This window comes from Pinus tabuliformis, chromosome 3_2 (genome assembly GCF_031772625.1).
Source record: "Pinus tabuliformis cultivar Carrire ecotype Pingquan chromosome 3_2, CPIR1, whole genome shotgun sequence".
Taxonomy (NCBI): Eukaryota; Viridiplantae; Streptophyta; class Pinopsida; order Pinales; family Pinaceae; genus Pinus; species Pinus tabuliformis.
Genome location: NC_142302.1, coordinates 705,419,583 through 705,437,341, shown reverse-complemented (window position 1 = coordinate 705,437,341; position 17,759 = coordinate 705,419,583). Strand labels below are relative to the sequence as shown.

At 37.9% G+C, this 17,759-nt stretch overlaps 1 protein-coding gene across 2 annotated transcripts in view; it reads left to right on the top strand.

Moving 5' to 3' along the window:
* Nucleotides 1-1,194: 1,194 nt before the first annotated feature.
* Nucleotides 1,195-17,759, top strand: part of CKS (Nucleotide-diphospho-sugar transferases superfamily protein) — a 175,717-nt gene continuing 159,152 nt past the window's right edge. Inside the window, exon 1 of one of the 2 annotated variants that reach the window (XM_089416893.1) lies at nt 1,195-1,811. In XM_089416893.1, the coding sequence (XP_089273019.1) occupies nt 1,593-1,811 (219 nt within the window). In that variant the 5' untranslated portion in view covers nt 1,195-1,592. The remainder of the gene's footprint in view (nt 1,812-17,759) is intronic. The other variant, XM_089416892.1, reaches the window with a different exon arrangement.

Here is a 17,759-nt window from a genome sequence, read left to right as displayed (position 1 = left end):
GCAAAACAATTTATCTATCTTTATAATGATAGTTTTATACATAGATCACTATAATAGTTTTATTTTTATTTTCCAAAAAGAAAAAAAAACACTCTTTCATTGAAAATATGAAAAAGAATAGTTAGAAAGGGAAAGTACCAAAAAACTAAGACCACCTTTACCAACATAGACTCATGATTAAAAATACATCCAAAAAGCTACTAGTAAAAAAGCACAACCAAAAAATCAATATAATAGTTCTATTTAATACGTTACTCAATATAGTAATCTACTTATAAAAATAGGTTAAAAATCGCTATAAATATAGACAATTTTTTATAATATTCTTTTTACATAGTCATAATATTCTTTTTATCTTAAGTTTTTTTTAATCATATTCTTTTTATCTTAATTGTAATAACTTTGCTATCGATTACTTTTTGCATTAAAAATTAAACGTCAAAGCTATATTACACTAGTTGATATTGATGTAATTTTTGACTTGAAAATAAAAACCATCAAAATATTTTTTCTATAGAACCTAATTTTAATGTTTTTCCATTAAAATCTAGTAAAAATTAAATTTATACAGATTAATAAAATCTATTAGTCAAAATTATATATTTTGAGTTTTTAAAAGAGTTTTTTTTTTAACATTTCTCGCAATGAAATCTCCCATTTCTATAACTTTTAATTTATTAAATTTATAGCAGATCCATACCTGAAAGGTCTAAGCAAATGGGATCAATAACCCGATCTCCCACCCTCGTGCCATTAATATGAAGAGACCTCAACCATACATAGCCGTAACGTGAAACGATATTACACCACGGTTGTCCTGTGTTGAGCAGGTGTAGGCCAAGGCTCGCTCTCCAAAGGCTGCCTACGTCTTGGCCATACAAACTTCCCGCATGGCACTAATTACCACTTTTATAGTTTCGCTGTCCGGAGAGTTGTTTCATGTATTTTTCGGTGTAAGATCGGTAAAATACGGAAAGGGTTAACGAGTCTGCTATGGGTATTAAATGTCTGTTTAGCTGCAAGCTCGATAGTCATATAAAACAGATATGAGCGATGCTTTCTGAACACTCTGTCCCCACCAAAAACTATATAACTATCGAGCTTACAGCTAAACAGACATTTAATACAGCTAAACAGACATTTAATACCCGATATAACAAGCTAGTTAACCGTTACCATAAAACACCCCCTTCAAACTGAATTACGGTATAACTGTAACCAACCAAAAAGTACAATGCTGTCCATCCACCTGCGACATATATATATATGAAAGAGCTTAAATTATTATTAGTTTTTTAACCTCCTACAGATTCTCTATATAACGAGATTTCGAAGATTCAACACCATTTGAACAGCTTACACTCGAGTCCGAACTCCCCCCTGAGCTTCTGTTTCTCAAAACATCACGTGCGTATCATGATCCAGTAAATGTCTGACGACATTAAACATCTATATATCAATCAATTCTCCTTCCACAGGAACAATACAAAATATATTCTCAAATCTAATTTCTCAGCCCACAAAAATTTCAGATCTATAACAGGCTAAAGCGCAGAAGCAGCAGTTGAAAAAGAATATCAGTACAGTGAAAAATGACAGAATCAGCTTCTGGTTCAGGTCAATGCAAGTTTTGGATCTTGCACGGTTTACTAGCGGGAGCAGCCGTGGCGGCTGCTACTGTTGGATTCCGACTGGTCGCCAGATCGAATCGTGCCCGGAACCGAGTCGTCGGAATTATTCCGGCCCGTTTCCGTTCGACTCGTTTTGAAGGCAAACCCTTGGTAGAGATTCTCGGCAAGCCTATGATCCAGGTTTGGATTGATTTAATTATAAAAGATCAATATGATCTGTATTTTTAAATCTCAGTATTGGCAAATTGCGGTTAAATTCATGTTAAAATCATCCTGCATTGCACATTTTAACTTCTGTACTCTTTTAACATGGGCAATTCTAATTATACCTCCAATTCGTTAAAGTTTACCATGGTCTTGGAGAAATCGACTGATTTTTCAAGTCAATATATTCTACATTTGACAAAATGTCCATGAATTAGTAGTAAAATATTTATTTTATATCAAACATTTATATTTTACACATTTAAATATTTTCAAGATTTTTTCTGTGTTGGGTTAGTCACATCGATATAAATCTTCGCGGCCTTTAAGATATTTCCCGGTTCGACCTGCTCAGTGCTGATATGAGATTAGATTGATTAGTCATTAATTTTTTGCTGAAATTTAGTTTAACCGCCTGACGGAAGCTCACATGTTCAGCTTAATTAGAGCAGGAGCGAGTTTGATGCATTCTCAACAGTACGTCAAGGTTTCAATTCCTTCTTTTGGATGTCAGATTTCAATTTGTCCTGTCTTAATTTAGTCTGAGATCTCGTTTTTCACATGTTCAAGAGATTTAGAGTTAGGTTAGGATCTGTATTTATTATTTGGAGCAGATTATTCAAATTTCATATTGAACAAGAGAATATGAAATCTGCCTGGCCCTATTTGATTTCACTTCTATTGATCTCTTGTTCATTTGATTGGAGTAGGATCACTTTTACTTTCAGCCCCGTTGTGGTGTTGATGGTCCCTATTAATATTCCATGGCTCATAATTCTTCTGCACATGCCAGGACGTGGTTCCAGGGTATAGATGGTAAATGTACCCGGGTGGGAGTAAGATCCTCAAATGCCTTGGGAATCTAATTTGCTATCTTTGATTTTGGAATGATGTAAATGATGAGTTTCTTTTATTCGTCTGTAAGTTTTTGCTAACGTTATAATAGGATAAAAATGAAGTTAGGATCTGTTACTGCGAAGGAATTGTAAATTTCAGTGAGTGAAGCCTCTTGTACCTGCTACCCGTCTATATTGACTAGATTGCTTTTTAATGCTTGCTAACAGGATGCGTATCATGTGAAATTTATAGTCGAGGGCACCTCTTCAAACTTTTCTATCGGACTATGCTCTCCCAAGAGATATGCTTGGATTAGTGATGTTCTCACTATGCAATCTAAAATACCAAAAAATGTGAGGATTGTTGCTTAAAAGGTTGAGCTCCTCAACCATCAAATAGGCAGGATGCAATAGATTCTTCACTTAAGCTGACTTAACCTAGTTGAAAAGCTGAAAGTTAATGTTAGAATCAGATACAGTGTTAAACAGCCCAAAAAATGGAGCTTAGCCAAGTCTGGTAATTTGCGAAAAAAAAAGTAATGTGCAATTCAGTTGATTCCAGATAATATATCCCTGCCCTGTCATGATGATGCAGTTGCGGTACATGCCACACTATTAATAAAATTGGTTCTCAAATATGCCTGTGGCATAGGACCCCACAACCAATAATCTTGATTCTTGCTGAAGGCCACAGTGCCACACCCTTTGTGAAGTGTCGGACTTTGTTTTGTAGGCAAGTATTTACGAAATTGACTTATTTCGAAGATTTGAGTTTACTGTTTAGCTATCAACTCGATGAAATGGGGATCCCACTTCTAACATAAATCTCCAAAGATAAAATGTCTTGACAACCCCCTGGTATTTTGGTGAGGGTAAATGCTTTTCTTGATCTGTGGGGAGCTATGGACCCCAATTTTTTCATTATCACAATAATGCCCACTTTAACATGGGGGCTGTCAAACTTAGCTAACTCATATACATGATCAGGGATCTATGCTTGCTGGGTTTTGAAATAGGGTTGTTATTGTAGCAATGCCCCATCTGGACCACTAGACCACAACCTGGTGGACATCTTGACAACCCAACATTTCAAGTTATTTCAAAGCATTAAATTTTATCATGTTCCTTGTAAAGGATATAACAGGGGAGTCATTGGGTAAATAATGGAGCCAATGTTGAAGCCAGGCAGATTTCAAATCAGAAGGACATCCCACCATGGGGCATCGATGAGGCAAGGATGATAAGCACTATGTCAGAGATCATGATAAGAAGGCGACTGAAGGCTGACTTTGAGCTGTCTGATCTTAGAAGCCCTTCAACTGCAATTAGTGTCGATGAGCTAATTTGTCTGCAGCAAAAGTCTGCCTATTATCCTCTGCGTCAATGTTATCCAATGAAATGGCAGTAAAAATGAATTTTTCTCCTTGAGGAAATTCAGAATTGAGGGTTAAATTGGAAGAAATGCATATAGGTCATGTTGCAGCAACTTAAAGTCTCCAAGATCAAATTTGCAATGCTATACATGAAGCATTGGCCAAAAGGTTGAAGTTTGGCTGTGTATAAGCAAAGACTTCATGATGTGTGTTAACGCTAGATTGCCTCATGCAAATCTTGTGTGAAGCAGTGAGCACATATGTCAAAATACACTTTGGTAATACAATTCACATATGTCAAAATACACTTTGGTAATACAATTCACATATGTCAAAATACACTTTGGTAATACAATTCACAGTCCAAGATTTAGCTGTGTTTTTCAGATTGGCTCAGAGACATTACTTTCAGTTTGAGATCAGCCAGGAGCAGATCAAATTTCTATTTTTAGTAGTTGTTCCATCTTGGAGCATGCATGGGAGGGGGATTGTTTCAAAAGGGTACTTCCTGATTTAATGATGTGTGCCAACACTAGATTTCCTCATGCAAATCTGTGAAGCACTGAGCATGTATGTGAGCATACACTTTGGTATTATCACAGTCCAAGATTTGGCTGAGTTTTTCTGATTGGTTCACGGACATCACTTTCAGTTTGAGATCAGCCAGGAACAGATCAATTTCTATTTTTAGTAGGTGTCCCATGTTGGAGCATGGATGGGAGGGAGATTGTTTCACAAGGGTATTTCCTGATTTCAAGACTTGATATTTCAGGAAAATTTATCTTTTTATAAATTTCCTAGTTTTAGCAACTGGCTACAGTTTTGAGTACCTATTTGATAGTTCTGAAAGGAAAATTTTCTGGTTTTTGAATATGCTATGTTTAGAAGTTTTCTAATTTTTGGAAATTAATAATATTTATAGATAACCCTTTTGGAGAAGAGCTTGCATGTGAATTTTGTTGGTGATCAGGGATTGTCTATTTTCAGATTTTCTATCTTTAGAAAGTACCATGTACGGATGGGGTTGTACAGTGATGGAGAAGAAAGCCCATAAATTTCAAGTGATTTCAAGAATATGCAAGATTTAGTGAAAATTAAGGCATTGCGTCTAATAATAGCATCAGTGGGTGAAAGAGTATATTACAGTTTGTTGAATCTGGTAGCTCGGAAAATATTTCTTGGGTCAGCTTGAAGAGATACGTTATCTTAGGCACTTGAAAGGTTGGCTGGGAGCCGAAGAGGTGTGACACTTTGAAGGGTTGCATTCCTTCTTTTTGGCTTGCAAACCACTATATAGTATAAATAGATCACATTTGGACGGTTTTAGGACAGATTTCAGAGATTTTCGGGTTCTGATTTTCTGAGGTTATTGCAGACCTGAGTTTAGGGTAGCAGGGTATTCTTTGTGGAACCATGGGGTTGTTTCAGGAAGGCCAAGCTGATGTCTGTGCCTTAAGAGACTAGGCTGCAGCCCTAGGAATCTGTGTTAAGACTGGTAAAGGTTGAAGGCCGAGGTGGTTTGGAGTCTGGCTGCAAGGTCTAAGGACTGCTGGGCATGATTTGAAGGCTAGCTGCAGCTTGAGAAAGGGCTGTGGCACAGGATAAGGACAGGCTACAGCAAGATAAAGGATTGCAGGACTGTCTAGAAGTAACAGAGGGCTGCTACAGCTAGTTTGAGGACAGCTGCAGGCTGTTACTGTCCTTGGGCAGCAGGCCGAGCTGGTTTAAGGAGTAACCAGGCTGTTTAAGGTTGGTTGAAGGCTGCTAAACGTGCAACAGCTAGTGCAAGAGTGAACAGCAGCCTAAAAGGTAGGAAGGCCATTGAGCCTAGGAAAGGTGTCTAAGTGACCTGGCGGAAGGGCAGACTCAACTGAAAGCGGTTGTGCTTGGTGAGAGGGAAAGGTGTGCACTCATGGATGCCTGTGCCTAGAGGAGCTGGCTGGGCAAATTGGTGGCTGTAAGTCTTGGTTGCAAAGGACAGCCACTGGACATTGTAGTTGGGCAGAAGAGGACTTAAGGGAAATAGCCTCTGCCCTAGGAAATTTGACAAAGGGTTTGTCTTGAAATTGGGCATTTTCTAGGGATTGTAAAGGGCCATTATCCCTGGTACGGGAAGCCTAAGGATTCTTGTTAATGGACTAATAGGAAATCAATTTTGGGCAATAAATATTGTGTATTGTGTATCTAATTGCTGATATATTCTGCTGTGCAAAAGTTGTTTTTAAAGTTAGGCAGTTTAGTATGTTTATGTTTTCTGTTTTGTGAAATTGTCAAAACATAGACCAAACTTGGGGTGCATGGAATTCTAACATGGTATCAACACATTTTTGAAGAACATTTGGATCTAAGATGTGCACAGGTGTCTGAGAGGGAGTTGTGGGACTGTTTCAGGAAGCAGTAGTGTTGCCAAGAGAGTTGGCTAGATATGCCTTGTGAGACATGGGGCAAAATGTTCAGACAAGGAGCTGTGGATTATTGCAACTTGGGGTGGCTGGATGGGAGTTTTGGTGGAGAACACGAGGCATGGTAGTATGTTGAGTGGCAACAATATTCTTCACGGCTCCCAATATCTTCTACAACGAGCCTTGACAATATCTTTACCTTCAGCATTGCCCTCAAACGATCTCCAAGGCACTTAACTCATCAATGATGACTTTGTCTTCTTAGAATGTGTCTCCACAACTCTTCATGTTACCCAAACAGAATCTTCAAGGTTACCTCATGATGACTTCAGCAATGCATCATGATCTTCAAGGGCGCCTCCAAGATCAACTTCTATAGTCTTCCAAATGTCTTCAAGAATCCTTCAAGGTGTCTTCAATAGGCTGCCCCAAGAAGTCTCCAATGTCTACTTTGAAGACAAGTCTACTCCAAAGGCTGCTCCAACAAATATCTTCAAGAGGGCTTCTTCAAAATCTTCAATAAGACTTCTTTGATTTACGTCTGCATTCTTCAAATGTTTCAAGTCCAAGGAGGCAAAATTTGTAGGCTTTAGATCTCTACTTCACAAGTTTGTCACTGTAGACTTCAAAAGATGCCAAATCTGCCCTCAAATAAAATGCAAAGTCCTCCAAATGTTAAGTCCAAGCTTGAGCCTTATTACCACAGGTCTGTGCTCAAATGTCACTGTTGTAATCTCTTCACTGGCCAACAGTCCGAGGGTATGAGTTGAGCTTAACCACAGGAGAATTCTCCACAGAACAGAGCCTAAATGTGACTGTCTGAATTTTTCACTGCTCCAAACAATGTCCAATAAACTGCTTTCAAAAGATGCCAAGAACTGTCAAAGGTTTCTTCAATTCTTTCACCAGATTGCTCTAAACAATGTTAAAAAAACCTTGCTCTTGAATGATGCCAAAACATGCCACAAGTCTCAAGTTGCAATTGGTTCAAGCTTCAGAAGCTACAGGTCTGAAGTTTTATCCTCTGCCACAGGTTCGAGTGTTACAGTGAATGAGCCACAGGTCCGAAATTCTTTTTAGGTGCAATAGGTCCGAAAATATGGTGCTACAGGTGCTCAGTTCTGAAATATCACAGTTCTGCAACTGATGTGAGTTATAGGTCCGAATCCTTTATAGAACAGTGATGTAACCACAGATAAAAAAAAATTCAGATTCGTCCAAAAATTCTGCACCAGATTTCGTACTTTTTAGCTCTATATTCCTCAGATCCAAGTCCTTTATCTCTGTTCTTCCTTGACCAAGTTCTTTTACCAGAATGATGATTTCAGTTTGCTATTCATAGTTGTTTTGCCATATGTTGAAGAGATACGTTGGTTGAAAAGGTGTGTGAGCTGACATGAGGGCCGATTTGTGTAGGCTCAGGCAGACTTACCAAAATAATAATTTTCAGTGCAAAAATTAATATCTCTGCAATGGTAAGGAGTTATAAGGTATATAATTACTCGTTAGAAAGCTTATGACTTCCTCTATAAGCTGGTGTAGACTTTTCTTCAATATATGACCTCTAATGTTGATAATTTTCATTTTCTTTCAGCATATGTATATTTTTGAATTCAGGGTTCTGTGATCCATAATATGTTTGACAAAGAATTTTCGGTAGAAATCACATAGGAGAAAATCTCGTCGACGTGTTTCGAACCAACTAGTGTGGTTCATCTTGAGGACAAGATTGTAGAAATTTCTGTTTTCCCACCCCGGTTTTCAGTTTCTCCTTATTTCTCCCATGTAGTTAAATGCCCATTCCCATAACCATACATTTAACAGACTGAAAAAAATAAATATTGCTGAAAACACAAATTCTGGAAATTTTTCAGAATGCTGGAAATTGCAGAATTAAAAATCAGCAATAAAAAACAGCCATTAAAACACATTAAAACACTGATATTTTTGGTCAACTTGACCCTGCAAAAACCCCCTACAACTCTTGGGGAAAACCAGTTTGAGAGCTCTTCTTTATTTCTGAAAATTGCCTTTTTACAGTGAGAATTATTCAACAAAAAAATCAGCAAGCAAATTTACAACTTATCTCCTTTCCCGTGCCTCACAACAATCTGGAAATTACAGCAAACAGGACAGCAATAAATGCTGTACGGCCTCCGTTTTGTGTGCAGAAAAATCAGCAAACTGCTCCTCGATTTTTGTGCAAAAATCTACCTTTCACTATGTGCTGAATCAGCTGTACAAATATGCTCAATTGCTGCCTTGGAATGTGTGCCAAGCTGCTGTCTCCTTCTCCTCCCTGCTCAGAAATCTCTCTTGCTCTCCTTCTCCCAATCTGCTCATGAAAGAATGAATGACCTTTTCCTCCTTTAATATAACTCCAAGTGACTTTTGGGTGATCTCTAAATCCAATGGCTGAAATAGATTTAGATCAATGGCTGAGATTAAATGCTCATTTAAATCTCACTTTCTATTTTTTAATTCACCCCACTTTAATAAAGACCCACTTAGTCATTTATTTCCAAAGTCACTTTTCCTTTCTAATTTTTCATTTACTTTATAAAAGTTACTTTAAAATTAGACTTAATAACTTTATCACTTAAAGTCACTTTTAAATTAGATTTAACTTTATAAAATTATAAAGTCACTTTAGGAGAAAAATTAAATTCTTTTGGACACTTTTCCCTAGGCCAAAGATCAAAGCCTAAGGGAACCACCTGTCCTCCGGTACCAAATTTCAACACTCCCTCTTACCGAGGAAGGTGTTCCTCACCACACCCATCTTGTCTCTGAAGTAGACATGCTTGCCCCGTGGTAAGGCTTTGGTAAGGATATCTGCAACCTGCTCATCAGTGGAAATATACTCAAGCTTCACAACTCCCTTCTGAACATAGTCTCTGATGAAATGATATCTGATCCTGATATGCTTTGACCTGTCATGAAATACTGGATTCTCCGTGAGTTTAATGCAACTCTGATTATCACAGTAAATCATTGAAGGTCTCAATGGCTGACCAAATAAGCCAAACAACATCTTGCGAAGCCAGATGGCCTCACAACTAGCTAGACTGGCTGCCATATACTCTGCTTCCGCTGAACTCAGTGCTACTGACTGCTGCTTCCGGCTGAACCATGACACTACTGCTGAACCCAACCCAAAACAACACCCTGAAGTGCTCTTCCTATCAGAAGCACAACCTGCCCAATCAGAATCAGTGTATCCTGCCAATCTCACTCCATCTCCCTGCCTGTAGTCCAGACCATAATCCACTGTCCCCTGCAAGTACCGCAAAATGTGTATTGCAGCCACCCAGTGAACCTTCCTAGGCTCACTTATAAACTGACTCATCGTGTTGACTGCAAAACAGATATCTGGTCTAGTGTTGACCAAATACATCAAGGAACCAATCAGCTGCCTGTACAATGTGGGATCCACCAACTCGAAATCCGAAGCATGAAGCTTCTTCCAGTTGGTGATCATCGGTGTCGACATGGGTCTACAATCCTCCATGTGGAATCTGCTAAGGATGTCCACAATATACTTCCCCTGCCCAAGGAAGAAATGCCCCTCCTCCTGCCACACCTCCAAACCCAAAAAGTAATGCATCAAGCCGATGTCCTTCATCTCAAACTCCGCTGCAAGATCTCTCTTGCAGTGCTCTATGAGTCTCTCTGCACCTGTAATGATCAAGTCATCCACATACAGCACCAGAATGAGAGGCTCCTCACCAATCACAATAAAGTAAAGGTTCGGATCTGCCTCACTCTTTGTGAAACCCATCCCCTGCAAGTATGCATCTATCCTGGAGTACCAAGCTCTGGGAGCTTGCTTCAGGCCATAAAGGGCCTTCTTCAATCTGCACACATGGGACTCCTTCCCATGCACCTCAAAGCCCTGTGGCTGCTCAATGTACACCTCCTCCTGTATGAAGCCATTGAGAAATGCGGTCTTCACATCCATCTGGTGGATCTTCCAACCCATCTCTGCTGCTATCGATATAATGGGGCGGATCGAAGTATATCGAGCCACGGGAGCGAAGGTCTCCTCATAATCAACTCCCTCTACCTGGGAGAACCCTCTAGCCACAAACCTCGCTTTGAATTTCTCAATGCTGCCATCTGCAGCATGCTTTACCTTGTAAAGCCATCTGGAAGTAACCACGGATTTGCCCTCAGGCCTCGGCACCACCTCCCAAACATCATTCTTCATGATAGAAGAATACTCCTCCTGCATGGCCTCTCTCCAGACCTGCTGGCTAGTTGCCTCCTCATAGCTAGAAGGCTCAGAGTCAAGGATGCTGGTAACCATCGCCATATAACTACAAAACCTCTCAGGTGGTCTACTCTCTCTGACCGGCCTCTTCGGCTCAGCAACAGATGTGGCATCTCTCAAGGTGTCCTGAAGCCACTTGGGCTTCCTCTTCCTTGAGCATGCTTCTCCCATAGGAGAATGAAACTCCTCCTCCTCATCACCATCAGTAGCCTGAACTCCTGACTCTCTGTCTGTTGTTCTCCTGCCTGCACCTAAACCTGTAGAAGCTGAGGTACCGTGTGAGCTGTCCATCAGTGGACTCCCTAGTGAACTGCTCTGTGAACTACTCTGCACGCTGCCCGGAGCACCACCCCTCTGGCTCGGCGAGCCACTGCTCACTGATGGACCTGACATCTTCATGGATGTACCTCCGGATCCTCCTGATCCCTGCCCACTAGATCCCTGTGACTGACTCAACTGCTGCTGAGGGTCTGGCTGATCCAGATACTCTAACTCCCGTGACCTCCTAAAGGCCCTGTCCTCCTCGAACTTCACATCCCGTCTGACAACAACTCTCCTCTGTGCAGGGATGTAAATCCGAAAGGCCTTTGAGGTCTCACTGTAGCCCACAAAGATACCCTTCTCTGCGGTGGGCTCTAGTTTGGTCCTCTTCTCCTTGGGTATATAGGAGTATGTAATGCATCCAAAGATATGAAGATGACCAAGATCAGGCTTCTTCCCGGAGAAAGCCTCCTCCGGAGTCATGTGCCCCAAGGCACGATGCGGACTCCTGTTCTGCAAGTAAATAGCTGTGTTGCAGGCCTCTGCCCACAAGAACAATGGCAACCCCTGATCATGTAACATGGCTTTGGCAGCCCCTATGATGGATTTGTTCTTCCTCTCCGCAACCCCGTTCTGCTGGGGGTTGTAAGGAACAGTGAACTCCCTCCTAATGCCTGCCTCCGCACAATAGTCAACAAACTCTCCAAGGGTGTACTCTCCTCCATTGTCGGACCTCAAGGACTTGATCTTTTGACTTGTCTGAGTCTCCACAAGAGCTCTGAACTCCTGAAACCGCTTGAAGACCTCACTCTTGGTCTTTAAAAAATAAATCCAGGTCCTCTTGGAGTGATCATCAATGAATAAGACATAGTACTCATATCCACTCAAGGAAACATGAGACATCTGACTGCTCACATCGGAATGAATCAAATCAAGTATCCCAGTCGCTCTGCTGTCACTGCTGGGAAAAGGGGATTTGGCAAACTTGCCCATCGCACAACCTCTGCAAGTATCAAAGTGATCAGTACTGAAATCTGGCACACCTGTAGTGATCTCCCGCAATGTCCTCAAGGCTCCATGATACATATGTCCCATCCTGCGGTGCCAAATCTCACACAGCTCAGAACTGCTAGCTCTGCTGTCGGTACTACTGCTCAATGCCAAAAGGGGTTGGAATGCAAACTTGTACACCTTTGCATGGCGTACACCTATCATTCTAGCTGAATTAGCTGGAGTGCCCCTGGGATACATCAACACCTGTCCTCCCTTGAACAGTACCTCATATCCTCTGTCCTCCAAAGCTGAGACGGATATGAGGTTCTTCCTCATCCCTGGCACATAAAGAACCTCTGACACCTTCAAGGGAGGTTTGGACTCCCTCTGAAATGTCACTGTCCCCACCCCGATTGCTCTAACAGCTCTGTCATCACCGAGTACTACCTCGATATCAGTGCCACTCTCTGAAAGCTCTGAGAAGTACTCACAGACTCCTGTCATGTGACGTGAAGCCCCACTGTCCACATACCAGATACCTGTAGATGCTCCGCTAATCGAGGGAAAAGCATGCTCCCTCTGAACCTGTGTGGCAGGTGATCCTGCACTAGAGGACTCACACGTAGTGAACGCAAACTCTCGGTCAAAACGACCAGCAAAGTCCTCAATCTCTGCTGAAGCTGCCACGTCCTGGTTCTTCCCCTTCTTCTTCTTCTTCTTCTCTGAACACACAACTGCATAGTGTTGCATCTTTTGACAATTCCAACACTTCACCTTGGAATAGTCCTTCTGTGTGTTCCCTTGTTTACCTTTACCTTTGTCTTTCTTGCCTCCTGCCACCAGTGCTACGTCCTCATCCTGCTCAACTGGCTTGGCTGCCCCAAGCTGTCCTTTCCTGATCTCTGTCTGAATGCAATCATCCCAAAACCTCTCCCATGTGGGAAGGGTCTCACGTGCACAAACCCCATCAGCAAAGTTCAACCATGAACGGGGGAGGCCATTCACCGCAATACGCACCAACTCAGTGGATGGAATGACCTCTCCAATCGCTGCCAACTCATCTCTCACATTGGTAATCTTTGTGAGATATCCAGCTGCACTATCATTCCCCATCTTAATGTTCTTCAGCTTCTCCTTCAGGACCATCTTCCGGTTCTCATTGGTACTTTGGTAGAGCTTGGACAATGCTGTCCACATCTCATGGGCATTGCTCTTTCCTCTCACATGAGGAATGCAATGGTCTTTGATTCCGTCTAGAATCAGCCTCTTACCCTTATTGTTCTTCTTTTTATACTCAGCCAACTGAGTAACATCAGTGGGCACAACAACAGGGTTCTGTGCGGTATGCACCATGATATCCCAGACTTCTGCCTCCTCAAAGATACTCTGCATTCTCTCCTTCCAAACACTGTAATTTGTATGCCCATCCAACCTATCCTCCACCCTCAATCCCAATGACATCCTGCTGTCCTAAAACTGAAAAATAGCACTGCTGTAGTAAAGATAAAACTGTTGTTTATGAAAAAATCAGCTTGTTGTAATTTTCTGAGTGAAAAATCAGCAACTGTAATTTTTCCTTTTGCTATCCCAAACTGCCCTTCAGCACTCAACCTCCGATACCATGTAGAAATTTCTGTTTTTCCACCCCGGTTTTCAGTTTCTCCTTATTTCTCCCATGTAGTTAAATGCCCATTCCCATAACCATACATTTAACAGACTGAAAAAAATAAATATTGCTGAAAACACAAATTCTGGAAATTTTTCAGAATGCTGGAAATTGCAGAATTAAAAATCAGCAATAAAAAACAGCCATTAAAACACATTGAAACACTGATATTTTTGGTCAACTTGACCCTGGAAAAACCCCCTACAACTCTTGGGGAAAACCAGTTTGAGAGCTCTTCTTTATTTCTAAAAATTGTCTTTTTACAGTGAGAATTATTCAGCAAAAAATCAGCAAGCAAATTTACAACTTATCTCCTTTCCCGTGCCTCACAGCAATCTGGAAATTACAGCAAACAGGACAGCAATAAATGCTGTACGGCCTCCGTTTTGTGTGCAGAAAAATCAGCAAACTGCTCCTCGATTTTTGTGCAAAAATCTACCTTTCACTATGTGCTGAATCAGCTGTACAAATCTGCTCAACTGCTGCCTTGGAATGTGTGCCAAGCTGCTGTCTCCTTCTCCTCCCTGCTCAGAAATCTCTCTTGCTCTCCTTCTCCCAATCTGCTCATGAAAGAATGAATGACCTTTTCCTCCTTTAATATAACTCCAAGTGACTTTTGGGTGATCTCTAAATCCAATGGCTGAAATAGATTTAGATCAATGGCTGAGATTAAATGCTCATTTAAATCTCACTTTCTATTTTTTAATTCACCCCACTTTAATAAAGACCCACTTAGTCATTTATTTCCAAAGTCACTTTTCCTTTCTAATTTTTCATTTACTTTATAAAAGTTACTTTAAAATTAGACTTAATAACTTTATCACTTAAAGTCACTTTTAAATTAGATTTAACTTTATAAAATTATAAAGTCACTTTAGGAGAAAAATTAAATTCTTTTGGACACTTTTCCCTAGGCCAAAGATCAAAGCCTAAGGGAACCACTTGTCCTTCGGTACCAAATTTCAACAAAGATGAGGAACCCGATTTAGGCAACAAAATAAATAGATGTAGAGAAAAACCAACTAGCAGTTAGATTTTAACGGCTAGTTTGACTCAAGAACTTTTTTATTAATATTAATCAAAATTATTATATAGAAGAAATAATTTGTTCAAAATGAATTAATTATAAATAATAATATTTATTTTTAATATTTATAAATTTATATAAATTAATTATAAGTAATGTTATTAAAAATAATTGGTAATATTATTAATAAAGCGAATTATAATAATCTTTTTACGAAATATTATAACGGCTAGTTTGATCAAAGAGCCGTTATTAATAAAATAATTTTTTTTATTCTAAAGTAAGAAATATTTATTCAAAGTAAATTTATTATAAATATTTTATTTATTTATAATATTTATAAATCTATAGAAAGAAATTGTTCAAAATAACTTTATTAAAAATAATTATTAATTATAAAAAAGATTGATTATAATACTATTACAAAAGAAGATATAAAAAGAAAAGAAACTTCACTTAAATTCGATCTCTCCAGATATTAAGTTTACAATGGAACTTGAAGAAAACAAAAGCATTCCATTTTTAGACGTTCTTATCATCAGAAAAGATGATGGCTCTTTGGGCCATAAGGTTTTCAGGAAACCAACCCACACAGAGAGTTACCTCCATGCTGATTCCCACCATCACCCTGCGCAGAAGGTTGGTGTTCTAAACACGCTTGCCATCAGAGCCCTTCGAATTTCCGACTCAGAGCATCTGGAAGAAGAGAAGAAGCATCTAATCTTAACTTTTAAAAGTATAGGCTACAAGGAACAGGAAATTAAAAAGGCCATAGAGAAAGCTGAAAAGAAGTTGATGTCTCATGAACCTAAGGCTCAAGACCAGCCTAATTGTGGTATTGTTTTTCTACCGTATATCCAGGGGATTACGGACAAAATCGCCAAAATCCTAAAAAAGAAAAACATTATCACTCATTTCTCAGCCCCAGGTACGATCAGACAAAGCTTGAAGTCCGTAAAAGATGATATCGACAAGCAACAGCTTAAAGGAGTTTATAAAATAGAGTGTTCGTGTGGAAAATGCTACATTGGTGAAACAGGTCGCTCCCTCCAGACAAGACTTAAGGAACATGGCGCGGATATTAAGAACGAAAGATCTCGTACTTCAGCCCTAGCAGAGCACTCCTTAAAAACTAAACACCATATCTGTCTGGAAGGCGCATCAATTATCGCTAGGGAAGAGCAGCATCAGAGACGAAAGATCAGAGAAGCGCTTGAAATTATCAAGCATCCTCATAATATGAACAGAGATAATGGCGTGGAGATTAGCGGGAGCTGGCTGCCCTTGATCAAGGAAATAAAAAACGCAAGCGCATCCTCTGGTAAAGACCTGAGCAGGTAAGTTATCCCTCTCCTTTCTTGTGCCTTCAAGTCTTTCTTTTCATTAAGGTCTAGGTATAGATTTTCAAAATGAATAGAATTAATATTATTATTATTATTTTATTAATAATAATATAATTAACATAATTAATATCATTTAATTCATTATAATAATAATATAAAATTATATTGAGGAATAATAATATAAATATAAATAATAATATAATTAATATAATCAATATAATTAAATAAATAAATAATTAATTAATTATAATAATAACTGATATAATTAATATTATTATTAATAATTAAAATATATTAATAATAATACAAATAATTAATATTAATAATATATTAATAAATAATTTATATAATTAATAATAATAATAAAATAATAAAATAATATAATATATTAATATTATCATTAATATAAGTAATATTAATAATCTAATATTCCCTAGGTTTCATTGTAGAATCAATATTCCCTAGGTATAAAGTTAATTTAGTTTCATTTTAGGATTAATATTTTATTCTAAAAACAAATTAGTATTAATAATATAATTGAAGTAATTTAATTTAATTAATATAATTAGTATTAATAATATTATAATTAATAATAATATAATTAAATTAATTTAATTAATATTAATTAATATAATAATAATATAATTATTATAATTAATTAATTAAATAATTAATTAAAATAATTAAATAAATAATTAATTAATATTAATAATAATTTATTAGTAATAATATAATTATATATATATATATATATTTAGGAATAATAATTTAATAAATTATAATAATACTAATATAATTATTATAATAATTATGATAATTAATATAAGATTAATAATATATTAATAATATAATTAATTTTAATAATTTAAATAAAATTATTTAGGAATGAATTTCATATTAAAACTAATAATATTATATATTATAACAAAATAAGTTTTTAAAAAACATATTAATAGTATATATATAAAATTAATAAAACTAATTAATTAATATAAATAAAAATATCAAAATTCATTATATAAAAATTAAAATTAAATTCAAAAATTAATAAAATTAATTAAACAAATTAATAAATTAATTAAAAATTATAAAAATTATGACAGCCGACAGTTTGTCTTTCTTATTGGTTTTATCCTCACCACTATTTATCAATGCTGTGTTGCTCTTCTGCTCATCATCATTCTCATATCCTGATGATGGATCCCATTTGGGATTCGAAACGTTGATTCAAAAACCTAAACTGTGGTTTCTCCGATCATGAATTCAAAAGATTCAACCCACAGATCTCTAAAATCCAAAAATTATAATTTTTTTTAATATAAATATTTTTATTACCAAAGAAATAAAAAAATGAACTTCTAAAAAAAACAACTTAGGAAGATAGCGCAGGGATCCAACACCTGCTGATACTCCAACCATCATCTCTATTCAGATTTATAGGCCTTTTTTCAATTTCCAAGGCCTCCCTAAATTTACGATGATGAAAATGGTCAATCCTTGCAATGACCCTAGCCTCTTCGATGCAGATGTGATGATTTGTCTTTTCTGCATGTTCTGCCAAAGTGGAGGAGCGAGACCTACCATGCTTGATGTCAGCAACGTGCTCATAAATCCTTTGATTTATTGATCGACCAGTTTCACCAATATATGGAGTCCCACAGGAGCAAGGAATGATGTAAACACCTTTCCCATCTTTAGGGTTCACAGGGTCCTTAACCGATCTTAGGGAGCTCCGAATAGTGCTAAGGGG